The following is a 25314-nucleotide window of genomic DNA, read 5'->3' on the forward strand; positions in this document are numbered from 1 at the left end:
TGAGGCTACAATTACCCTGATACCCAGACCACACAAAGATGCAACAAAGAAAGAGAAAAGAGAATTACAGACCAATCTCCCTCATGAACATTGATGCAAAAATACTCAACAAAATATTGGCAAACCGAATCCAAGAACACATCAAAAAAATTATCCACCATGACCACGTAGGTTTCATCCCAGGGATGCAAGGATGGTTCAACATACGAAAATCTGTCAATGTAATAAATACACCATATAAACAAACTGAAAGAAAAAAACTACATGATCATCTCATTAGATGCTGAAAAGGCCTCTAACAAAATCCAACACCTCTTCAGGATAAAGGTCTTAGAGAGATCAGGAATACAAGGAACATTTCTAAACATAATAAAGGCAATTTACAGCAAGCCAACAGCCACCATCAAAATAAACGGAGGGAAACTCAAAGTGATTCCACTAAAATCAGGAACAAGACAAGGCTGTCCACTCTCCCCATATTTATTCAATGTAGTACTTGAAGTTCTAGCTAGAGCAATAAGAAAACAAAAGGAGATCAAAGGGATACAAATTGGAAAGGAAGAAGTCAAACTTTCACTATTTGCAGATAATATGATAGTATACATAAGTGACCCCAAAAATTCTACCAGGGAACTCCTATAGCTGATAAACTCCTTCAGTAAAGTGGCAGGATACAAGATCAACTCAAAAAAATCAGTAGCCCTCCTATACACAAATGATAAAAGGGCTGAGAAAGAAGTCAGAGAAACATCACCCTTTACAATAGCCACAAATAATATAAAATACCTTGGGATAACACTAACTAAACAAGTGAAGGACCTTTTTGATAAGAACTTTAAATCTCTAAAGAAAGAATTTGAAGAAGATATCAGAAAATGGAAGGATCTCCCATGCTCATGGATAGGTAGGATTAACATAGTAAAAATGGCAATCTTACCAAAAGCAATCTACAGATTCAATGCAATCCCCATCAAAATCCAAACACAATTCTTCACAGACTTGGAAAGAAAAATACTCAACTTCATATGGAAAAACAAAAGACCCAGGATAGCTAAAAGAATCCTGTATGATAAAGCAACCTCTAGAGGCATCACCATCCCTGACCTCAAGCTCTACTATAGAGCTATAGTAATAAAAACAGCTTGGTACTGGTATAAAAACCAACATACAGACCAATGGAATAGAATTGAAGACCCTGACATTAATCCACACACATATGAACACCTGATTTTTGACAAAGAAGCCAAAACTATACAATGGAAAAAAGAAAGTATCTTCAACAAATGGTGCTGGCATAACTGGATGTCAATATGTAAAAGATTACAAATAGATCCATATCTGTCACCATGCACAAAACTCAAGTCCAAGTGATCAAAGACCTCAACATAAATCCAGTTACACTAAACTTAATAGAAGGAAAAGTAAGAAGTACTCTTGAACGCATTGGCACAGGAGATCACTTCCTAAATATAACACCAGCAGCACAGACACTGAGCACAACAATTAATAAATGGGACCTCTGGAAACAGAGAAGCTTTTGTAGGGCAAAAGACACGGTCAATAACACAAAAAGACAGCCTACAGAATGGGAAAAGACCTTCACCAACCCTACATCTGACAGAGGACTGATCTCCAAAGTATATAAAGAACTCAAGAAACTAGACATCAAAATACTGAACAATTCAATTAAAAAATGGACTAAAGAGCTAAACAGAGAATTCTCAAAAGAAGAATCACAAATGGCTGAAAGACATTTAAAGAAATGCTCAACATCCTTAATCATCAGAGAAATGCAAATCAAAACCACTCTGAGATACCACCTTACATCTGTCAGAATGGCTACGATCAAAAACACCAATGACAGTCTATGTTGGAGAGGATGCAGAGCAAAGGGAACACTCCCACGGTTGGTGGGAATGCAAGCTTGTACAACCACTGTGGAAATCAGTATGGCTGTTTCTCAGAAAATTGGGAATTGATCTACCTCAAGACCCAGCCATACCACTCTTGGGCATATACCCAAGGAATGCTCAATCATACCACGAAGATATGCGTTCAACTATGTTCATAGCAGCACTATTTGTAATAGCCAGAACCTGGAAACAACCTAGATGCCTGTCAATTGAAGAACGGATTAAGAAAATGGAGAAAAACAATGACAGCATGAAATTTGCAGGCAAATGGATGGAACTAGAAAATATCATCCTGAGTGAGGTAACCCAAACCCAGAAGAACAGACATGGTATGTACTCATTCATAAGTGGATTCTAGATATAAAACAAAGAACAATCAGACTACAACCCACAGAATCAGGGAAGCTACACAGCAGGGGGGACCCTAGGATGACTGTGGCTTATAATTAAGTTTTGGTTTTACTCAATTACTGGGCAAGCCTCAATCAAACATTTCACTATTAGGATAAGAATTTACACTGTATCAAGCTGATAATAGAAAAATAAATAAATAAAAATGGGGGAGGACAGGCTGGCAGGTTGGCTCAGCAGGTAAAAATGCTTGCCACCAAGCCTGAGGACCTGAGTTCAAGTCCCAGGGCCCACATAGAAGGAGAGAACTGACTTCTGAAATTTGTACCCCAACCTTCACAAACACACATAAATACATAAATAAATTCCATAGAAAACAAAGCAGGATATGATGGCACACACCTTTAATTCAGCACTTGGGAGGCTGAGGCAGGCAGATCTCTGAGTTTGAGGCCAGTCTGGGCTACAGAGTTAGTTCTGGGACAGACAGAGCTACACAGAGAAATCCTGTCTTGAAAAAAAACAAACAAACAAAAACTAAAGTTAGAATACAGTAAATAATAGCATATTAGAATTTTTGATAAATGAGCAGAGTTGTGGAGGAAAAGATGTTACTGTGAGAATCTAGTTATGTTTCATTATGGTAACCATTTTACTAGGTACGCTTACCATCAAATATCCTATACCTTAAATATAACGATTGCATTTATTTTAAACTGTACAGAGGAAAGAGCAGTTGAAGCAGTCCACTCCAGTTTTCTGTAGGCAGCAATGCTCATCCACAGCTAAGGGTGAAAACTGGACATATGCACTTGAGACAGAGTCAGACTGGTCCTGTACTACAGAATGCCACGAAGAATTAAAGTAAGAGTACTACAGCTGCTGGACAGCGGTGGTGGCGCACGCCTTTAATCCTAGCACTCAGGAGGCAGAGCCAGGCGGATCTCTGTGAGTTCGAGGCCAGCCTCAGCCTGATCTACAGAAAGATCCAGGACAGGCACCAAAACTACACAGAGAAACCCTGTCTTGAAAACCAAAAACAAACAAACAAACAAAAAAAGAGTACTACAGCTAAAATGACTGACAAATAAGTTATTAAGTGAAATTTTATATTAACTCTTGAAACTACAGGCATTTATTATACACTAAAATACTACCAGGATTATATTCTTTAGGCAGAAGACCATGTCAGAGCAGGCTTCCACAAAGGAGATAGTCCAATGAGATGTCACAGCCATATATACCACCCAGTACAGACACTGAGGTAAGACACAGCTTTCTTTCCTTTCTTGTGTGTGTTTTTATATTTACTTACTTGTTTGTTTTTCCAGACAGGGTTTTTCTGTGTAGTTTTTGGTGTCTGTCCTGGATCTCGCTCTGTAGACCAGGCTGGCCTCGAACTCACAGAGATCTGCCTGGCTCTGTCTCCTGAGTGCTGGGATTAAAGGCGTGTGCCACTGCCACCTGGTTTATTTATTTATTTAGCTCTGGCTGTCCTGGAACTTACTATGTAGACCAGGCTGGCCTTGAACTCACAGAGATCTGCCTGCCTCTGCCTCCCAAGTACTGGGATTAAAGGTGCATATCGGCCGGGCGGTGGTGGTGGTGCACGCCTTTAATCCCAGCACTCAGGGAGGCAGAGCCAGGTGGATCTCTGTGAGTCCGAGGCCAGCCTGGGCTACCAAGTGAGTCTGGCTAAAACAGAGCTTTCAAGCTTCCATTGGTGGGCAGGTCTTTAATCCCAGGAAAGGCACAAAGCTACACAGAGAAATCCCAGGAAAGGCACAAAGCTACACAGAGAAACCCTGTCTCGAAAAACCAAATAAATAAATAAATAAATAAATAAATAAATAAATAAATAAATAAATAAATAAATAAATAAATAAATAAAGGTGCACATCACTATGCCTGACTAAAACAGAGCTTTCAAGCTTCCATTGGTGGGCAGGTCTTTAATCCCAGCACTTGGAAGACAGAGGCAGGCAGATTTCTGAATTTGAGGCCAGTCTGGTCTACAAAGCAAATTACAGAATAGCCAGAGCTACACAGAGAAACAAAACAAAATCTTAATTGCGTTTATTTTCTACTGTAGAATTAGCCAATGCTTTGCTTTGTTCTATGAAGCAGAGTAAGCGTTCCATAGACTGAGTAGTGAAAGTTGGTTTTACAGTCAGAAAGGGCTGAAGAAGGAAAAAACAAAACAAACAAACAAAAAACAAGGAGCCATGGTTATTTATAAGTCACATTCCTTGTAAGGTTTGAACAGGGTGACAGAGCATAGGAAGTAATAAGTAATTCCTTAGCATTGGGTTATTTGTATAACTCTCTCTGTGAAAAGACCAGGAAAAGGGAGCTTAATTATGATGCCAGTTGAAACTGGATTGCTTGAGAAATTTAGCTGTTATCTCTGCAATTATAGTACTTCTGATTTCACAAAAGATCAGTTTCAGAATGATGCTGTGAAACTTCAGTGTGAATGACTTCATTCTGATTATTCACGGAGTCCTAGTCCACAGGTTGTGCAAAGCAATGACCTCCTGTAAGATTTAGCACTTTTCTGCTGAGTTCTTTATTTACTTGTCAGATTTTTAATTATAGGAGTTCTTATTTCACAGTGCAATATTTTGTTGTATACTCATAATTAAGAGGATTTATGAGGTTGAAGAGATGGCTCAGTGGTTAAGAGCACTGGTTATTCTTGCAGAGGGCCCAGATTCTGTTCCCAGCACCCACATGTTCACAACCATCCTTAACTCCACTCTAGGTGACCTAGTTCTCTTTTCCTGCTTCTGTAGGTGCCAGACATATATAATGTACCAGTCAGAACATTCATACTCATAAAATAAAAATAATAATAGCCGGGTGCTGGTGGCACACACCAATCCCAGAACTCAGGAGGCAGAGGCAGGTGGATCTCCGTGAATTTGAGGCCAGCCTGGTCTACAGAGCAAGTTCCAGGACAGGCTCCAAAACTACACAGAGAAACCCTGTCTCGAAAAACAAACAAAGTAAAAAAGATAAAAATAATAAGTCTTAAAAAAAAATAGAGAATTTAGCTGTACTTGGAGAGATGACTCAGCAGATAAAAGCACTGACTACTCTTCCTAAGGACCCTGGTTTAATTCCCAGCACCCACATGGCAGCTCACAACTGTCTATAACTCCACTTCCAGGGGGATCTGATGTCTTCATACAGACATACATGCAGGCAAAACACCAATTCATATGAAATAAAAATAAATAAATCATTAAAAATAATAGAGAATTTGAAGTATTCGAAGGGATTAAAGATATGTGCCACCAGACCAGCTCATGCCAATTAAGACTTTAAACTGGGCCTGCTGCTAAAGCCGATGACCTGAGTCTGATCCTGGGGACCCATAAGATAGAAGGAGAGAGATGACTCCTAAGGGTTGGTTGTCTTTTGACCTGCAGGCACACATACTAAATAAATAGTAATTATCAGATCCCTCCATTTACTCGATCTACAAATTAATTGCATGACGTAAAGATAAATACAAAAAAAATAGATTTTTAAAAAAGTATCATAAATTGGACAGCATAACAGAGATCAGAGGCACAACCTCTTGACACTGACACTTCACAGAGACAAATTCTGCACTCATAATTTACAAGGTACCCACTCATATTTTATAAAGGTGCCTGTACACAGATACTTATCATACATTTTAAATACTGAAATTTCAGAAATAATTTACTGTAAGTCAGCAGGGAGATAGTCAAACGGAGTTTGAGTTGTCCTGTAAAACTGAAGCATAAAATGAACTAATCACATGACTAGACATGCATCCAGATGCATAACAAAAATAGGAACAAAAACTAGAGAAATAAGTACTGTATAACATTTACTTCAAGTGAAAAAAGACAGAAATACCGTGTTTTATATGGGTCTAGGTGCAGGCTAAAGGATTAGAACATCTACGGGAAGAATACACATCCTCAGAACTGAGAAGAGGAAAGGGACTTACATGTACTCGTAGTACTTGCATATCTTTAGAAAAATAGTTTAAGGGCTGGCGAGATGGCTCAGTGGTTACGAGCACTCTCTGCTGTTCCAAAGGTCCTGAGTTCAATTCCCAGCACCCACATGGCAACTCACAACTGCCTGATGGCCTCTTCTGGTGTACAGATGTATATGTGTATATGTGCTGACAAAGTACCCATATAAATGAATGAATGAATGAATAATAAATCTTTAAAAAAAAAAAAGAAAGAAAAGTAGTTTAAAATAAATACAGCAGAATACTGACACATGCAGAAGCAGTATGTCATGGTGGGTGACCTGAGTTTCTGCTGTAGTATTGTTTTGAATGAAATATTTCATAACTTTAAAGTTTTAATTACTTTTAATAAAGGAAGAACACACCTGGACTACAGAATGACATTTAAAGGTAACCCTAATTTGCACAGCACTGATTCTAAACTGCACACCCTCTGTGGCCCGTGTTTTCCTTTCCCTTTTGGTTGTCCAGGCTGGGGTTATGACCTTGCAAACGCACATGCAAGCACAAGGCCTGGAGAAGCACCTAGTAACTAAGTGGGTGACAAGCAACTAAGCAGACCCAATGCAAACCTCTTCTGCACACAGGCAGCATCGATCTCCACCTCCCCAGACCTAACCCCTTCACAACCATCATGGTTCTTTACCTTGTCAACAGTTCTGCCTAACTTCTCTTCTCCATGGGTTTTCTGACACTCTTCACCATTCTAATCAGCCCTGGCTAGGTTTATTTAATCTGGATTCTCTCCAGAACTTACTTCCTAAAGATTCTTCTAAAACTAAGTATGGTGGTACATACCCATAATAATCCCAGGGCTCAAGAAGCTGACACAGGGAGATTGCAAGTCTGATATCAGCTAGGCGAAAACCCTGTCTCTCAAACAAACAATAACAACAAAAAGACCCCTCTGACTTTTAGATTTCTCTTTCCCCTCAAATGGATTCTTCCTTTACTTCATCTCTTTAAAGATACTTGCTCATTCTGCTTGCTTCTCTTTCTCTTTGGATGTAAACATAATGAGATTATTTCTTCACACATTTTCATTACCTTCAGAATTCAAAAATACTATCTTATAGAAAATCACTAACCATATTTTAGGAAAGTAGGTATATAATTCTGAGAATTCAAAACAACTAAATAAATGCCCATTTGTAAAGGTGCCCTACACAACAAGTTTAAATATAGAGGTTTAAATTTAGTAAATTAAAAAGTATAATGTGTACAAGTAGAAAAGATTCTCACATGAGTGGTCTGACGAGATGTTGTGTGGAACCAAAACAAAGTCATCCGTGTCACAAGAAGAGTTCTTGCTACTATTACTGGCAGAATCTTTTGACACCTGTAGATAGTTGGGAGGACCCAACGGTGGGGAGGATAAGTTTTCTTCCTGAATATGCTGCATATCTGGAAGGGACTAAAATTAACAACATAAAATTAACACTGTCCTAATAAACAAATGCAAGTCAGAATAGCCTAAAGAGTATTGCTTTTATGAAAGTGGGAATAAATTTCCATCTAAGATTTCACAAAAAAAAAAAAATCTCTTCAGAAATCTTTCTTTTAGAAAAGCAGTTTAAAATGTTTGCAAAAAGACCTCTGAGACATTATTCCAAAAATGATTCTTAAAAACATAGCATTTATCATATGTACATGTCTAAATTGCCTGAAGCTTTGAGAAGGTTGAGTTTTTATCACTACAACTTTTTTTTATCACTACAACTTCCCCAGTCTCAGATCATGGCCTCACAAAGCAGATACTAAGTAACTATTTACTTAACAACATAAAATGTCTAGTAACTTAATCCCATATTGTGCATAAAAAGTCTAGACATACTTTAGAAAACATTGTACACAGAGAAGCAAAAGACCATATTATGTAAAAGAACAGACATACCAATATGGGTAATGTCTGTTAGACTACAAGTTTACACTCACAGAAAGATTTAGATAACCTAGCATATGGGTGTGTTTCTTTTTTGTTTGTTTTTAAAGGAGGAGGTGGTTTGTCTGTGGGAAATAGGACAAGAAAGGAAGAGAAGTATACAATTACATTTAAATGACTTAGGTATAAGCTGTATGTATCTTTGGCATTTGCCAAGTTCAAAGACTCTGGTGATAATGCTACTGAAATGCCTTGATTATACAAAAGTTCTAAAACAGTTAATTTAATAACTTGTGTTAGGTCGCTATGATTCCTGTTTACTCTTGGTATTTCAGAAAAGGAAAACAACAACAACAAAAAACAACCCTACATCATGCTCTTTAAACTCAAGCCTTAAATGCCCAATTCACTTCTACTGAGACTCTGAATATCACTTGGAAGGAAATAAGTCTCAAAGCACTTCACCACATCTGTTTGTGTTTATGTGTGTACACTTGGACACATGTGAAGTTGTGTGTGCAAGTGCACACGTATCAAGAGACCAAAGGTCAAACTCTAATGTTGTTCCCCAAGAGCCATTCATCAGCTGTCCCGGAACTACGTAGACCAGGTTGGCCTTGAATTTACAGAAATTCACCTGTCTCTGCCTGACAAGTGCTGGGATTAAAGGCATGGCCCTGACCCTCATTTTATTCTTTTAAAAGACTATTTACTTATTTAGATTTATGTGTATGTGTGTTTGTGTGTTAGAGTTACAAGCAGTAGTAAGTTGCCCGCCATGGGTGCTGGCAATCTAATTTAGGTCCTCAGAAGAGCAAGTGCCCTTAACTCCAAACCATCTCTCCAGCTCTCTCACCTTGTTTTGTCTGAAACAAGGTCTCTAGCTGAGACCTGTGGCAAATCTCCCTAGCCCCATGTTCTCATTTTGTGTGTCTCATGTACGTAATGAAAATTTCCCTTGCCACTCTTTTGAAGACTCCGTCTGAAGGTGGTAAAGTGAAGGGAAGATGAAGGACTAACATTACCAAGCATTATTTATGAACCAGACACTCTGCTCAGCTTAGCTTTAATTCTAACTGTATTCTGAACTCCATTTCACAACTAAATAAACTAAAAAATGAAACCTCAGAGGATTAGGTAATCTCACCAATATTACACAACTAAAAGTCAGTGAAATTAAGTACCTAACTCTGATTTCTTGCCAGTGACTTAGACTGAAACATTGGAATTTCTTTCTCTGCTATCCAAAAGCACCTGCATCCACAACCACCCTGTCCTCCTTTCTTATCTTGTTCAAAGCAATGCTTCTCTTATATCCAAAGCTTACCTGTCTAGCCTGCTCTGTATTCCATTTTATCTACCTCCTCATGGCACAGAGCAGATCCCAGCTTTTATATAAACATGTTTCATTTTTTTTTTTCATCTCAAATCCCCACACCTCCTCTGATTACTATTCACTATGTATTCTGGTTGTCCTGGAACTCACTATGTAGACCAGGCTGGCCTCGAACTCAGAAAGATCTGCCTGCTTTCAGCCTCCCAAGTGCTATGATTAAAGGTGTGTACTACTGTGCCCAGTTTTTTTTTTTTTCTTAAAGTCACCTCTTCTTTATTTTTCATTTTGTTTTTGCAGGGGTAGGGATAGAACTGAGGGCCTCATCCATGCATGCTAAATGCTCTACACGGGCTACAGCCAGCCCTCCTCACTTTTAACAATTTTTCAGTAAATCAATCTTCACTTACTCAAATTCCTCACCTCACACATTCTAGACTTGGAAAACAGGAAATGTAACTTGAGGGAAAGATCCTATCTGTCAAAAGTTACATGGTGTAACAATGCAAAACCCTTTTGAAAAACTTCTTTAAAGGGAACAACTGAACAAGAGAGCCTCTTGGACATCCTGTTCAGGTAGGGCCTTCTAGGGAAATAGTTTCCCAAGTTCAGCCAGACACTCAGAGGCCACTACAGCTCTGGTCCAAGGGTACAGGTTCCACTGAAGTTGGCATCATCCACATGCTACTGGTTTTTCAGGCATGAACAGGCAAGAGTGAGTGGGTACAGGAGGTTTTGGGCAAGGTTAAAGGATGCTGCTGAGGCCCAGGCAATACACAGAAGAGTCGGATTCCCTGCATGGAGCTCTTTAGGAGACTGTGAATGAAGAAGCCATGAAAGTAAAGCTCTGATGGAGCCCAGACGGTACCACATGAACCCTAGATAAAAGATATGAAGCTGTAGGGTTTGATGTTTGTCCTGACACTTTGAGCCTTGCTTTGGCCCCCTAGTTCCTTGATCTTCTCATGTATTTCCTCTGAAAAGGGAATGTTTACCCTGGTCATTATATGTTGGAAGCACCTAACATTTTTTTTTTTTTTAATTTCACGGGGGCCTTGATTCTTAGAGAATTTTGGACTTCAGAACAGTGTTGAAATGTTAAGACTATGGGGACTTTTAAAGTTTGGTAGAGTATTTTGCATTAAGAGATGACTATGAGCCAATGGTAGAATGCTATGGTTTGAATGTAAAATGTCCCCCACTGGCTGATGTTTCAACACTTGGGCACTAGCTGATGGCACTGTCTTTGGAGGCTGTGGAACCTTTTGGTGATGGGACCTAGCTGACAATGTAGGCCATAGGTGAGCTCTTAAAAGTTATAGTTTGGCCCAAGGCCCTCTCTGCTTCCTGATCCACACAACCTTGGTCAAGTTCTTTCCAGTGGCTACAGCCTTAGGCAACTCTTGCCACCATCTTTCCCATCATAATGAACTGTATCCCTTTAAACTGTGAGCAAAAATAAACACTCCCTCTTCTTCCAGGCATTTTATCACAGCAGCAGGAAAAGTAACTAATAAGTCTAGTGTTTGGTTCCCCACCCCAAGTATTCCAGACAGATATAGAAACATGCATTCTTTCTCTCCTCTTAAATTATCAAATTCATAGAAATGTAATGTAAGCCTTATTAACACATCACTTTTTCTATTTGGTTTATATGTGCAGAGCTGTGAAAGAAAGGGTTTTTTTTCCGGTTTTTGTTTGTCTTTTTTCTATTTTATTTTTGGTATGTGTATATGTGTGCACAAGCATGTATGTAGGTGTTCTTGTCTGTGTGTGTGCATCTGGAGGTTGACTTCAGATCCCTTCTTCTATCATTCGTCACATTTTTTGAACCAGGTTGCAGTCTGGTTGTTCTGCAAGCCTGTGGGCATCTACCTGTTTGTGAAACTGCATTGTGCCAGGGTTATAGGTCCATGTGCCATCATGCCTGTAGTGTAGATGGATGTGGGAGAGGTAAACTGAAGTCCTTATGCTTACACAGTCTACACTTTGACCACTGAAGAAGCTTCTAGCCCCTATTTAATGGTTTTAAAACTAAAACTCATTTTTTAGCAATAAGCTTTGTTCCCCCATCTATTTTATCTATGGCTATTGGGTTTCTCATGAAAATAATAAATAGTGGTTGTCACTGCCTGTAAATTTACTGAGTGTTAGATAAATGGTAAGGCTTACATTCAATTATCTCTGAGGTAAACAGCATTCATTTCACATATGAAGAAACAGGCTCAGAGAGATTAAGGCCCTCATCCCATTACCATGTCAATATGGGATACAGGAGCTTTCAAGCTTTGTCTTAAACTTTTAAGTTCTCTCATATCGCTTAACACAGTTGCCTCCTTTTATGGCTCCCCTATCTTCCTGCCCGACTTCGTGTCTACTTGTCTAATATGTGAAAGACAACGGCAGACACAAGAACCCTCAGGCCTTCAGCTGTGAAGTCTCAAGATCACAAGGCTGTAAAGGAGACTTGGAGATCAGCCTAACAACATGTAGAAAAGAACTAGGTAACACAGAACAGAACAGGAAGAAGAAATGACCAGAGAATCACAAGTCTTCGGGAATCAGGAAGCAGCACTTAAACTGGAGAGGACACAGCCTTGAAGGATTAGCAGAAAAACTTCAGGAGACTTAAGGGGTTTGAGTGGCAGGGCTAGTGATCACTGTGAAGCCAGTGACATCCAGCTCCAAGGTTATTCCCCCACTCCTCAAACCCTATGGAATCTGAGCACTTACAGTGTACAGTAATTATTTATTGCTTATCCACCTCTAACGAGCATTCTTTGTTTGCATGTACCCCTAAATTCCCATGTGGAACAAGAAGGTGGTAGCAACAATTACTGTTCTTACTGAAATTACACAGCTAAGAGAGCAAAGGGCCAAAGGCCTTTCTGGTCTACTTGATCCAATTCTGATGTCCTTTCTTCTAGACCTCAGCTGCATAGTAAACACACTCACTAAAAGAACAAAAGCCCTAATTCTGAAATCATTTTTAATAAAACCCAACTTACTGGTGGAGAGGCAAAGCGACAAGATGGTGAGCTGCCACACGAGCTTCCAGAGACAGGGCCAGCATACACAGGCACTGGGACTGGGCAAGCTGGGGAAGAACACAGTCAAAAAACTGTATCTCTTTATAGTGGGTTGTAAGATCTGCCTAATAGTACAAGCTCTCAAAAAACAACAACCACCTCATTTTAACCCCAAATCTGCATTCATCTATTCATTAGTGCTTCCATGCATGGAATAAAAAAATGCAACAAACTATTTAAGCAAGAAAAAAGCCAGGTGGTGGTGGCACACACCTTAGATTCCAGCACTCAGGAGGCAGATCCAGAGGTGAATCTCTGGGAGTTCAAGGTCAGCCTGGTCTACAGATCGAGTTCCAGGACAGCCACACTGTTACATAGAGAAACCCTATCTCAGGACATAAGAAATAAAAATAAAAAATAAAAAATAAAAAATAAAAAGGCTGGGCAAATGGCTCAGCAGGTAGAGGTACTTGTAGCCAACCTGAGTTCAAACCCTAAAACCCATGGTAGAAGGAACCCAATCAAGTTGTCCTTTAACTTCCACATGTGTGCACATACACAAATATACAAACACACACAATAAATGAATAAATGGAAGAGCAGGGAAGAGCACTAGTCTGGTTCCCAGCACCCACATCAGCTGCCTCATGTCCATCTGTAACTCCATCTCCAAGGGATCCAACCTTCCTGGGCCCCTGCACTCATGTGTACATATCCATACACAGACACAAGACATGCTTAAAAATAACAAAGAGAAATATTTTTATATCTTAATTAAAAATTAATTAAAAATACAGAAATTGGGCTAGAGAGATGACTTAGCAGGTAAAGGTGCTTGTCAGCATACCTGACAACCTGAGTTTGATCAGCAGGACCTACATGGTAGAAGGAGAGAACTGACTCCTGCAAGTTTCCTCTGGGCATGTACACACACACACACACACACACACACACACACACACACACACACACCATAAAACATAATTTTAAAATTTTAAATAAAAATGCACTAAACCTTTTTCAATTTGGATGTAGAAAAAAAACTGTTGTTGATCAGACAACTATAGGTATCTAGGGAATGCTCAAGGAATTTTTGAGAAACAAAATGAAAAATTAAATTTGTGTTCCAAAATATTAATGTTTTTCTCTCAGCTTGCATGCTCTCTGTAAGTAAAAATGGGTACTTACATTTTTTAACTGGAACTTGCTCAAGAAAAGGATGGCTGAAAAATGCTTCTGTAATGCAACATGAGAACACAACCTTTCAGAAAGTCATTGGCTAGGGCTGGAGATGTCTCAGCCATTAAAGGCTAAGGCTCACAATTAAAAGATATTGACAACTACATGAATTAACAATGAGACCGCAAAAGAGGCAGAAAGAAATATAAATTTATCAGAGCAAAGAAATGATATGGAATAGTAACTTCAAATATCAGAAGTGGTAAATATTTATGTTACTACTAAGACTCTATATAGATATTTTTCTTCTTTCATTCCTTCTATATAAGACTACATAACACAATACTTAATATTCTGCACTGTGTTTAAATAACATAGGTGTACTGTGTGACAATTACAGCACATTACAAAGGACAAAATGGAATTACAACAGAAAATAATTTTCTGTCTTTAGTGGAATTCAATTACCAGTTATATGAAGTAGACTGTGATAAGATACACATCATAATCCCTGTATCAATCATTAAGAAAATAACTAATAAATTTAATAAGCCAATAAAGGAATTAAAGTGGTAATTAAAAATATATGATTAATAAATATCACTCATTGGCTGACGTTTCCTAGATTTATCCTCAACCTAGCTCTTGCCCAATACCCAAGTGCTCTCTGACATCTGCACTTAGCTATCCAGTGGTTATCATAAATGTAACAGGTTTAATCAGATGTCTTCTGGTCCCCACAGTCCCCTTGATTCTACAGCTTTCCTATTTCTGTAACTGACAGGCCATTCTTCCAGTTGCTCAGGCCAAAACCCATGGAGTCATCTTTAAGTTTGTTTCTTATCAAACCATTAGAAAAAACACTGAAACTCTACATCTAGAAAGGTCCAGAATCCCAACTACTTCATACATCCTTCACTGCTATTATCCCAACTTAAGCTACACTCTGCTCTCAAATGAATTCACTCTCAGTCTTTTACTTTCCTGTTGCAACAGTTTGTTCTACAGAAATAGCCAGATTGATACTTAAAAAAAACAAAAACAAAAAAGTTAGATCAATTTTCCCCTGCTCAAAACCGAATAATTTCCACCACATTCCGTCTTTAAGTGGCCTCTTCATTGTATTTCAAGCTTCCATTCACGATCCCAGCTCAAAGCCTCCCCAACGATTTTTCTCTCTGCCGGAAATTCTCCTCCCACAGGTAGCCACACAAGAGATCTTCATTTAGGGTTGATTGATTCTTTGTTCATATGACAGTGGACTACCTTATTTAAAGTTTTAGTTCCTCACTCCACGTCTCTTCCTTCTATTTATGCACAGTACCTGGCACTGTCTAACACAACATACAATACAGTTTATAATTTATTATCTCTCTTTCCTCCTCTAGACTATTGACTATATGAAGACACAGATTTTCTTTACTACTCTATCTCACATTCCTGGAACATAATAAGCACTTGATGATTCTTTATTAAAATAGTGAAAGAAAAAAAAAGACAAACAAAAGCAAAATGGACTTTTATTTTACTGTTATCTCTATGTAAATTATACAGTCTCTTCAGAAAATATAAAATTAGAAAATATGCAAAGTTTGAAGCTGTTACTTACCAAAGTCCATTCTATCCTTTTGATTTCTCTGAAGCAAACCCAAAAGGAGATTAGCCAAGTACGGTGATGTTTCTCTGGGAATACTGAAGTGAAAGAAAATGTAAGTGGTAAGTTTATATGTATAAAAATGTATATACACCTTCACAAATATTACATCTATAACAAGAAGCCCCGATGAAGCTGCATATTGTCAAGTGAGGGAGGGAAAAGGCACTATACTAACTTGGATCATTACCAGCAACTTGAACAGATCCCTCCATGTGTTGAACACTGTTATTTACAAGTATCTTCTAGAGCAGAGAGCCTGAGTTTTAACACAACTTGTATTAACAGTTGCTATAAGAGTCTCTAAAGAAAACAAAAAAAAACTCCTCCAGGTCTGTCTAGAAAAGGGCAAAGCTTAATTAAATACAATTGACAGGGAATACAATTCCAAAAGCCAGTATTAAAATAGCAAAGCAGCTGAAAAATAGGAACAGAACAGAAATATATGTGCCAGGGGATACATATCAGTAAAAGATACTAGGGCAAATAAAGATGAGCCAACATCATTAATGAGGAGAATAATATAAGTTACAATAGCTAGTTGGTGGCAGATGTCTGTGAGTTCGAGGCCAGTCTGGGCTACAGAGTGAGTTCCAGGACAGGCACCAAAGCTACACAGAGAAACCCTGTCTTGAAAAATCAAAAAATAAATTAATTAATTAAATTAAAAAAAGAAAAAAAGAAAGGAAGAAAATATCAAATTGGTCTTCTTCCCTTTATGGGAAAGCTCTTCTCTTTATACTGCTGCACCAAACAGAAAAGACTATTTAGAGTACACCTGTCTGTCAGTCCAACAACTCCATTTCTAGCAATTAATTCTAAAAAGAAGTGCACAGCGGTGTATGATACCCCACACTTTCACTAAAGCTTGTTTGTAGTAAGCAAAAAATGAAAAGGTCAGGAATGTGATTAAATAAAAGAGAACATCTAATTTTGTAAGACTCTGCATAGCTATCAGAAAGGGATGAACATACTGTTGCCGGACATCTAAAATACAGCATAAAAACCAACGAAAGCCAGGCATGGTGATGCATGTCTGTAAATTTGGCGTTCAGCAGGCTGAGCTGAGGTCAGCCTGAGAGCCTGAGCTACACAGCAAGAGCCAATCTTAAAAAGAAAGTACAACTCAAAATGTAATTTATCCTAAACTGCAAGGACATGGACACACACATTCTCTTTCAAGCATGTGTAAAGAACTCCCACAAAGAACATTTGGAAAAACACACAATAACTCTTATTATTACTACGGAATGTCCACAGCCTAGGTAGGAATTTACTTTCTGCTTTATGAACCTGTGTCTATTTGCCTCTACACAGGAACACATACAGGTTCTGTGATGTCTTCTCTTAATATTTTGTTTTGTTTTGTTTTGTTTTTTTTTTTTTTTTTTCGAAACAGGGTTTCTCTGTGTAGCTTTGGAGCCTTTCCTGGAATTCACTCTGTATGTAGCCCAGGCTGGCTTTGAACTCACAGATATCCCCCTGCCTCTGCCTCACAAGTGCTGGGATTAAAGGCGTGCGCCACCACCGCCCAGCGTCTTCTCTTAAATTTGCATTTTAAAAAACAAGTAACAAGCATAGTTGCGCAGTGGAAGCATGCTGGGCCCATAAAAAACAAGTAACAGCACTACCTAGGTATTTATGGTGTGTTAGCAACTTTCTAATTTCCTACTATAACGTTACTATAAATTGAAACAGACTCATCAACAGAAATGTACAAAACATGGCATTCAAATACGTAACACTGCTTTCACAAACAGTGAGCCCAGACTAGACAGGAGTGATAGTTATTCCCCTGTAATTGCACTTATAAAGGTAAGGTAGGGGTGTGGGTTTGAGGATCAGGATCAGGGCTACAGAGAAAGACTACTACCTAAATAAGCAAGAAAATAACATTTTTAAAAAGTAAAACCCAGTGTAATTTAAATAAATTTTAATCACATACCTAGGCATTAAGCTCCTGTTTTTTTCATAAAACATCCTTAGGTCTTGAGGACTATTAGCCTATTTAAGAAAAATAACAAATTAACTTTCTAAATAGAGTGGAACAAAACTTCCAAACCCATGATTAATACTCATTCCTACTGTAGAATGTATATGATGCTGACCCAGGTTACATGGCCCACAGTAAGTACACTGTTGTTGTGTATGTTCTAGGTGTTTCACTCCATGACTTAAGGGACTCAAGGGAAAACAAAGCAAGCACATTGCCAATACTGTCTCTCCCTAACAGTGGCCTGGTTACAGGAGGAGCGGACGGCTGCATTAGTCAAACTTCCTCTACATACGGACCACTGGGAAGGCAAAGAACTACTGGATTGCATTACTGACTTCTTTTTATACCATGCTGGGTAAAGAATTTCACTCCGTTACAACTTTCAGGTTAAAAAATGAATAAAACTAAAAAATTACAACATGATAATATGAACTCAAGGGATGCTGGCTTATCCTCTGAAGGTCAGCCTCTTAAAAGAAAAAGGAGATTGCCGGGCGGTGGTGGCGCACGCCTTTAATCCCAGCACTCGGGAGGCAGAGCCAGGCGGATCTCTGTGAGTTCGAGGCCAGCCTGGACTACCAAGTGAGTCCCAGGAAAGGCGCAAAGCTACACAGAGAAACCCTATCTCGAAAAACCAAAAAAAAAAAAAAAAAAAAAAAAGAAAAAGAAAAAGGAGATGAGGACAAGAGAACCAAAAATTCAGTAACGGCTCCCTTCTCACCCAGAGAGAGCCAGGAATGGAGAGTTGGAAATGAGATTCCCATGACTCATCAAAACAGCCCCAGCTCATCTGGATTCCATGACCCCAAACCAGGCTAGCAGGAAGAGCTTTGGTTACCATTCTTCTCAGGGTTAGCTAGTCCTGACTCTGCTCCACTAGCCTAGAAAACCTCCAGCAGGCTTCATGCTGGTCCAACCACAAAGGCAAGCAGACAGAGAGGAAAAGCAAACACCCTGGCCCCCCACAGACCACCGGTAACAAACCAAAGGATTCCTCATTGTATAACCAAAGGCAACTGCAAAGCTAGAAGATCCGAGAACCAAGGACATAAGAAAAAGTCAGGCTACCTGAAAAGGCGGTTTTCCAACTAGGCATTGATAGATCACTGTCCCAATGCTCCATAAATCTGCCTTAGCATCATAATGTTGAGACATAATGACCTCAGGAGCCTGTTCACAAAAATTCAAGAGACATGAACTATGTTAGTTACAGCCTTAATGTGCACCATGTTGATTCACTGATAATGATATGATCATACTACTAAATAAAAATGTTAGCATACTGTGATATTACCCTGATAGAATGATACTGCCATGAAGTTAGGATTACAATACAATGTTGCATGAAAAATAAATAAATATGTCTATTTTATAATGGATACAAAGTATAGTAAGAGTATTATAGCAATAAAGAAAATATATACTAATTACAGGTCAGAGGTTCCCTCAGGGTGAGAGATAAGAACATAATAGGATCAGGGGAAGGTACAAAAGGGACTTGAATTGCCTGAATATTTTTTCATTAAAAAAAGATCAAGGCAAAAATAGCAAAATGTTTTGTTAAGAATGGATGGTAGGTACACAAATGTTTGTTACATTACCCTTTATATTTTTTCTGTAATTTAAAAACTTTTGTAATAGCTGGGCAGTGGTGGCACATGCTTTTAATCCCAGCACTCAGGAGGCAGAGCCAACCAGATCCCTGTGAGTTCCAGGCCAGCCTAGTCTACAGAGTAAGATCCAGGACAGGCACCAGAACTTCAGAGAAACCCTGTCTCAAAACCCACCCGACCCTCAAAATAAATCAAAGACAGTCAGTTGTGAAATACATGTTTATAATCCTAATACTTGGGAGGCTGAGGGTTCACAAGCTTGAGTGACCCTGACTCATAAAAAAGGTACAATAAAAACAAAAAGCAGTGGCACTTTAAGTGGTTTGTTAATCTCATTAAGTATTTTTAAAAAACATACCTCTGCCTAGCACAGTGACACACGCCTTTAATCTCAGTACTCAGGAGGCATATCTCTGAGTTTGAGGCCAGTCTGGTCTATACAGCAAGCTACAGGCCAGTCAAAGTTACATAGAGAGACCCTGTCTCAAAATAAGACCCACCCCTACCCCTAAAAAATAAAAAAACTCAACCGAATAACTGGTAAAAAGGTCAACTACACTTAATGTGAAACTATTTTCCACACATAACATTTGTTCCTAGTAAATTTAAATTTTTTCCATTTTATTTTATATTTGTGGATGTTTTGCCTGCACGTGTGTCTGTGTACATGTGTGCAGTACCCTCAGAGGTCCCCTGGAACTGAGGTTATAGATGGTTAGAAACCACTGAAGGGTGCTAGGAACTGAACCAAGTCCTCTGCAAGAGCAGTGAGTGCTCTTTTTGGGCTTTTGTCTTTTTTTTTTTTTTTTTTTTTTGAGACAGGGTTTCTCTGTGTTGTTTTGGTGCCTGTCCTGGAACTCACTCTGTAGACCAGGCTGGCCTCGAACTCAGAGATCCGCCTGGCTCTGCCTCCCGAGTGCTGGGATTAAAGGTGTGCGCCACCACCGCCAGGCCGGAGTGAGTGCTCTTAATTGCTGTGTGTCCTCTCGTTCTGCTCCCCCAGTACATTTCTCAACTGAGTCTTTTTTCCCCTACTCATGGCTCAGGTGACTGAACCCTGGGCCTGCACCACTGAGTTATATTCCCCAGATAGTCAACTTTCTTTAATGAACAGCCAAACGACTTTGTTTAGGGCTAAAATTTCTTTTGTCTTTTTTGAGACAGTCTTGCTATACATAGTGTAGGCTGGCCCTAATTAACTCTTGATCCTCCTACCTCCACTTCCTAATGCTGGGATTATAGGCATATGCCACCAAGCCCTGTCCCTGACCTAATTTCATACTTAAGATTTACAATTTTTAAATTTCTATTAAAGTGTAGAGTTTATTATATACAAGCAATAAAACTGTGATTTAAAAAGTAAATCCTATTTAAAACAAACAAACAAACCTAGACCTTTGATTACTGGTTCCTTTGACCTCAAAGTTTTGTTTTGATTTGTTTTGGTTTTATGAGATGAGATCTTGCTAATCAGTCCAGGCTGACCTGGGATTCGCGAGCATCCTACCTCACTCTCTTGGATTCTGAGATTAGACACATGCCAATACTCAAGCTGAGTTTACATTAGAGGGTGCAGACTTAGAGCGTAAATGGGCATGTCTGTTTTGAGACAGGCTATCACCGTGTCACTGGGTAACCTGAGCTGGCCGGAACTCGCTATGGAGATTAGGCTGGCCTCAGACTCATAGAGATCTATTTGCTTCTTCCTCATGAGAGGCATATTTATTTATTTCATATAATCCAGCAGCTCTATAATTAAGTTAAATACTTCACATTAGTTTATAAGTCTCATAACCCACTATATATCAAAGGATAAGAAGTTAAGATTATTTTTCAGCATTAAGTGTGAAGCTAAAAGAAAACAACTTCTACAATGTAGGGAACTTGTTAAGACAGACAATGTAAAAGATAGGCATATTTTATAGAGGAGGAGGTGCCCCCAAAGGCATTGTGTAGTCTTTTTTTTTTTTTTTAACAGGGTCTCTCTGTGTAGTCCTGGCTGTCCTGGAACTTACTCTGTAGATAGGGCTGGCCTTGAACTCAAAGAGATCTGCCTGCTTCTGCCTCCTGAATAATGGGATTAAAGGTGTATACTACCATTGCCCAGCTTTCTGTAAGTATTCTTAGTTATTACAGATTAAGTATACTATGACAGTATTATATAAATTTTTATTTCAATTGAATCTAACCGGGTATTATGGTTTGAATGAGAATGTCCCCACAGGCTCATGTATTTGGACACCTGGTCCCCAGATGATGGTGCTGTTGGGGAGGTTATGGAACTTTCATGTTGAAGCCTTGCTGGAGGAAGTATGTCACTGGAGGTGGGCACTGAGGGATTATAGCTTCACTCCACTCCTGTTCTCCCTAACTTACTGGCTTTCCTGCTCCAGCTGCCTGTTGCCGTGTTTGTCTTGCCATTAGGGACTACTATCTCTCTGGAACCATAAGCCAAAGTAAAACAAATTCTCCCTTCTACAAGCTGCTTTTGCTCATAGTGTTCTATCACAGCAACAACAAACTAACCAATACTTAGGGATTTCTATCATAATTGATCTTAAAAAAATAAATAAAAACAGGGGTTGGCATGGTGGCACACACCTTTAATCCTAGCACTTTGGAAGCAGAGACAGATGGATCTCTGTGGATTTGAGTGCAGCCTGGTCGCAAAGTGAGTTCTAGGCCATCAAGGCTACACAGTGAGCCCCTATTTCACAAACACACATACACACAAAACAAAATAAAAACCCAACCAAATAAGTAAATAAAAACAGGGGGCTGGAAAGATGGAGAGATGGCTCAACAGTTAAGAGCACTGGCTGCTCTTCCAAAGTATCCAGGTTCAATTCCCAGCACCCACATGACTTACAACTGTCTGTAACTCCAGTTCCAGAGTATCTGATACCATCTTCTGGCCTCCTCAGGCACTGCATTTACATGGTGCACAGACATATGTGCTGGAAAAATATTCATCCCCACAAAATAATAAAATTTAAAAAGACTCAAAAACCAAAAACAAATGTTGAACAACTTTTAAGTCCTCTAAGCTAAAGCAAGGTTGTCTGTGTGACTGAATTATTGCTAACACAATTAACAACAACAATATCAGTCGCTGTTCAGATCAAGTACAGAAGTTCTTCTCACTCACCATGTACATTGGGGATCCACACAGGGTTGCTGCCATTGTGTTGCTATGTAGGTAACGTGCAAAACCAAAATCGGCTGTTTTACAAAATTTAAAAAAAAAATAAGAGAACAAATGACACTTTGCTCACACTTTACAAATACAATATAATTCTGTAAGACACATAAGGCACAAAAGAACTGTGAAAAATAAAGTGTTATTGAAAAGTCTATACACCCAAGGAAAACAGCAGCTATCTCAATTCAAAGAAGTTGGAAGAGCAGCAGCAGTCAACTGTGTACTCACTGCTTTACTAGCTCTTTAACCAAGGATCCGCACTCTCTGCCAGGGAAGATGCTGCTTACGATGAATTATGAATGAGCACAGCCCTCACCAAACACCAACATCACATTCAGAATACCAACAGCTTCACACACTACAAGAGCACTAAAGCACCAGCCCAGGCTGAGGGGGGGCCTCTGGACATCTGTCCTGTCAGCGACTTGCTGCTGTAAGCAAACTAGATCAGCTCCTCTCCCAGAAAAGCAGGCTGGGATCTGGCCCTTCTTAGATTTGGGAAAAAGTTTCACATATCTAAACAGATCTCAGTGAAACCTGTAACAATTTCAAAATAGCATTAATAAAATCCATTAGTCTAACAAATCTGAATTAAAATGATCTAAAAGTACTGTCTGAAAATGTCCTTTCCACAAAGCAACATATGGCTGTTTACCTATTTTGATACGAATACCACTGACATTTGACTTCCTTCGACTGGCATAAGACAACAGGATATTCTGTGGTTTGAGATCCCTGTGGATTATTCCTTTACTGTGCAGGATTCGCATGGCCGCTGCAATCTGATGAAGAAACACTCTGATAGTGTCTTCACTGAGAGTTCCTTTAGCTGGTGGAAGAGGAGTCACATTAATATTTAAACACACAAAATCAATTATCTTTTCATCCTACTACAAGAATTCAGCTGTTAAGAAGGGTAGGAAATAAGAAACTGGGATTCATATGTATTCCTTTTGTTAATTTAACAACCAAAATCTATGAAGAGATAAAAGATTTCTCAAAAAAAACAGTAACTGATCTGTTAAAGAGAACTGATTTGCAATTTTGTTTTTAATGTCTTGTCTTTTTTCTTTCCCGTTTTTACTAGTCAAGGTTCCTGTAGTACAGCTCTGAACACAAGAGGTACTCAACAAATGCAATGTCTTTTACAAATCAAAAAACAAGTTCCCTTTTATCATACTTAGGAGAAATATTCAAGTTCAGTAGCAAGCAGCTCATAAACACAAACTAAAGACAAATGAAATCCTTACGTGGAACCCACTGCCAGAGAGCTCTACTGTCTCTTACCCTTACCTCTCCTAACCACAGTACTCCTGCCCACACAGGATCTCTCGTAAGTGAAGAGACCTTTAAGAAGTCCTGTTTCTGCTCCTGTAATCATTATTCAGTAACTATCACAGCATTTGGAGAGGGTATAGGCTAATATCGTGGTGTAGGGTGTAGGGCTTTTAAAATCCCAGCTCCTGCCCATGTGTGACTCTGGAAGACAATCCCTCTTCTCTATAAATTTGATGAGACTGACTTTATAAAGTAGTTGTGATAATACGCAACAATAAATTTAGTATTGGAAACTTCAAAAAGGCCTACCATATAATGTACACACAAATATAGTTAGGTATGTAAATATAAACTTTCTATAGCAATGAATCTAAATATTACAAGTGCAATCTCCTGAATCTACATGAAAGATTTAAAACCTTCATGATGGGCTGGAGAGACAGCTTACAATTATGAGTGCTTCTAGTACCAAGTTTAGTTCCCAGCACCCACATCATGTGACTAAAAACTACCTCTAACTCCAGTTCCAGAAGTATCCAGTGAGCTCTTCTGGCCCCACATCTAGCTGCATATGTGACATACATTCATACAAACATACCCAAACACATTAAATCATTACTTGGTGAGTGTATTTCTGTCCATACAATTCTTAGAATACATTCTATAGTATTTTCAAATGTGTAACAAGAAAGGTAAAAATAACATCAACATCTTTAACAAGTGAAAAGCTGTAGTTTTAAAATTATTTTCATAACATGTCAAGTGCCACTTCATGGTTTAAAATCTCTTTAAAAACTTGTTGACATTATGGCCTTAAGATCAAATAAAGTCAATCTCCATGGTTTAAAAATTAAGAAATTATTTTCCCATCAGGGCTGTTCTTATCTTCTCCTCTGAGGTTCTTTTTTCTGATCCCCCCACCCCCCGCTGCTTTTTGGACAGGTTCTTTCTACAGAGCCCTAGATGTCCTGGTATTCACTATGTAAGACCAGGCTAGCCTAGACCTCACTATTCCACCTGCCTTTGCCTCCCAGCGCTGGGATGAAAGGTGTGCACCATTACACTCAGCCTGGTGATGTGATGGTGGTGCATGTCTTTCATTCCAGCACTAGGGAGGCAGAGCCAGGAGGATCTCTGTGAGTTTGAGGCCAGCCTGGGCTACAGAGTGAGTTCCAGGAGAGGCTACAAAGCTACACAGAGAAACCCTGTCTTGAAAACCACCAACCCCCCCCCAAATTTTTTTAAATAATTTAAGCATATAAAGCAAAATCTCCTATATCATGAAAAGTAAACAATTTCAAGTAGTACCTGGTGTGCTGGCACACACTCAGGAGGCAGAGACAGGTAGATCTCTGCAAAATTTGAGGCCATCCTGGTATAGAAATAGTGATGCCCTGTCTGAAAACCAACAGTATTTGAAGTCCTTAGCCAGGCATAGTAGCCGATACGTACAATTCAAGCACTTGAGAAGTACGAGGAACATGAGTCCAAGCCCACTCTCATAGAATAGTAAGTTTGAGGCCAGCCTAAGTTACGTGCAACTCTTTAAAAAAAAAAAATCTGGGGGTTTGGGGCTGGAGAGATGGTTCAACAGTTCAGAGCACTCGCTGGTTACTACTCTTCTAGAGGACTCAGATTTGATCCCTAGGTCTTACAGGGTAGATTACAGCCATCTGTAACTCCAGTCCCGGGTATACATTCTTTCTTGGCCTTTGGAGGTACTTCATGCACATGGTATATAAACATAAACAGGCAAAACAACCCATTCATATAAAATAATAATAACAAAAATAAATTTCAAAAAATCTGGAATATGGGCTGGAGAGATGGCTCAGCAGTTAAGAGCACTGACTGTTCTTCCAG

General features: G+C 39.1%; 1 protein-coding gene across 1 annotated transcript in view; it reads right to left on the bottom strand.

The window, feature by feature from the left end:
• Positions 1-25314, bottom strand: part of Ulk2 (unc-51 like autophagy activating kinase 2) — an 86047-nt gene that overhangs the window by 43725 nt on the left and 17008 nt on the right. Inside the window, exons 6-13 of the mRNA XM_006973563.4 lie at positions 22829-23002; positions 22120-22193; positions 18427-18528; positions 17308-17366; positions 15318-15400; positions 13718-13765; positions 12509-12597; positions 7528-7699 (exon numbers count right to left, since the gene is read on the bottom strand). Coding sequence (XP_006973625.1) covers positions 7528-7699; positions 12509-12597; positions 13718-13765; positions 15318-15400; positions 17308-17366; positions 18427-18528; positions 22120-22193; positions 22829-23002 — 801 coding nt within the window. The remainder of the gene's footprint in view (positions 1-7527; positions 7700-12508; positions 12598-13717; positions 13766-15317; positions 15401-17307; positions 17367-18426; positions 18529-22119; positions 22194-22828; positions 23003-25314) is intronic.

Source organism: Peromyscus maniculatus, chromosome 8, assembly GCF_049852395.1.
Source record: "Peromyscus maniculatus bairdii isolate BWxNUB_F1_BW_parent chromosome 8, HU_Pman_BW_mat_3.1, whole genome shotgun sequence".
NCBI lineage: Eukaryota > Metazoa > Chordata > Mammalia > Rodentia > Cricetidae > Peromyscus > Peromyscus maniculatus.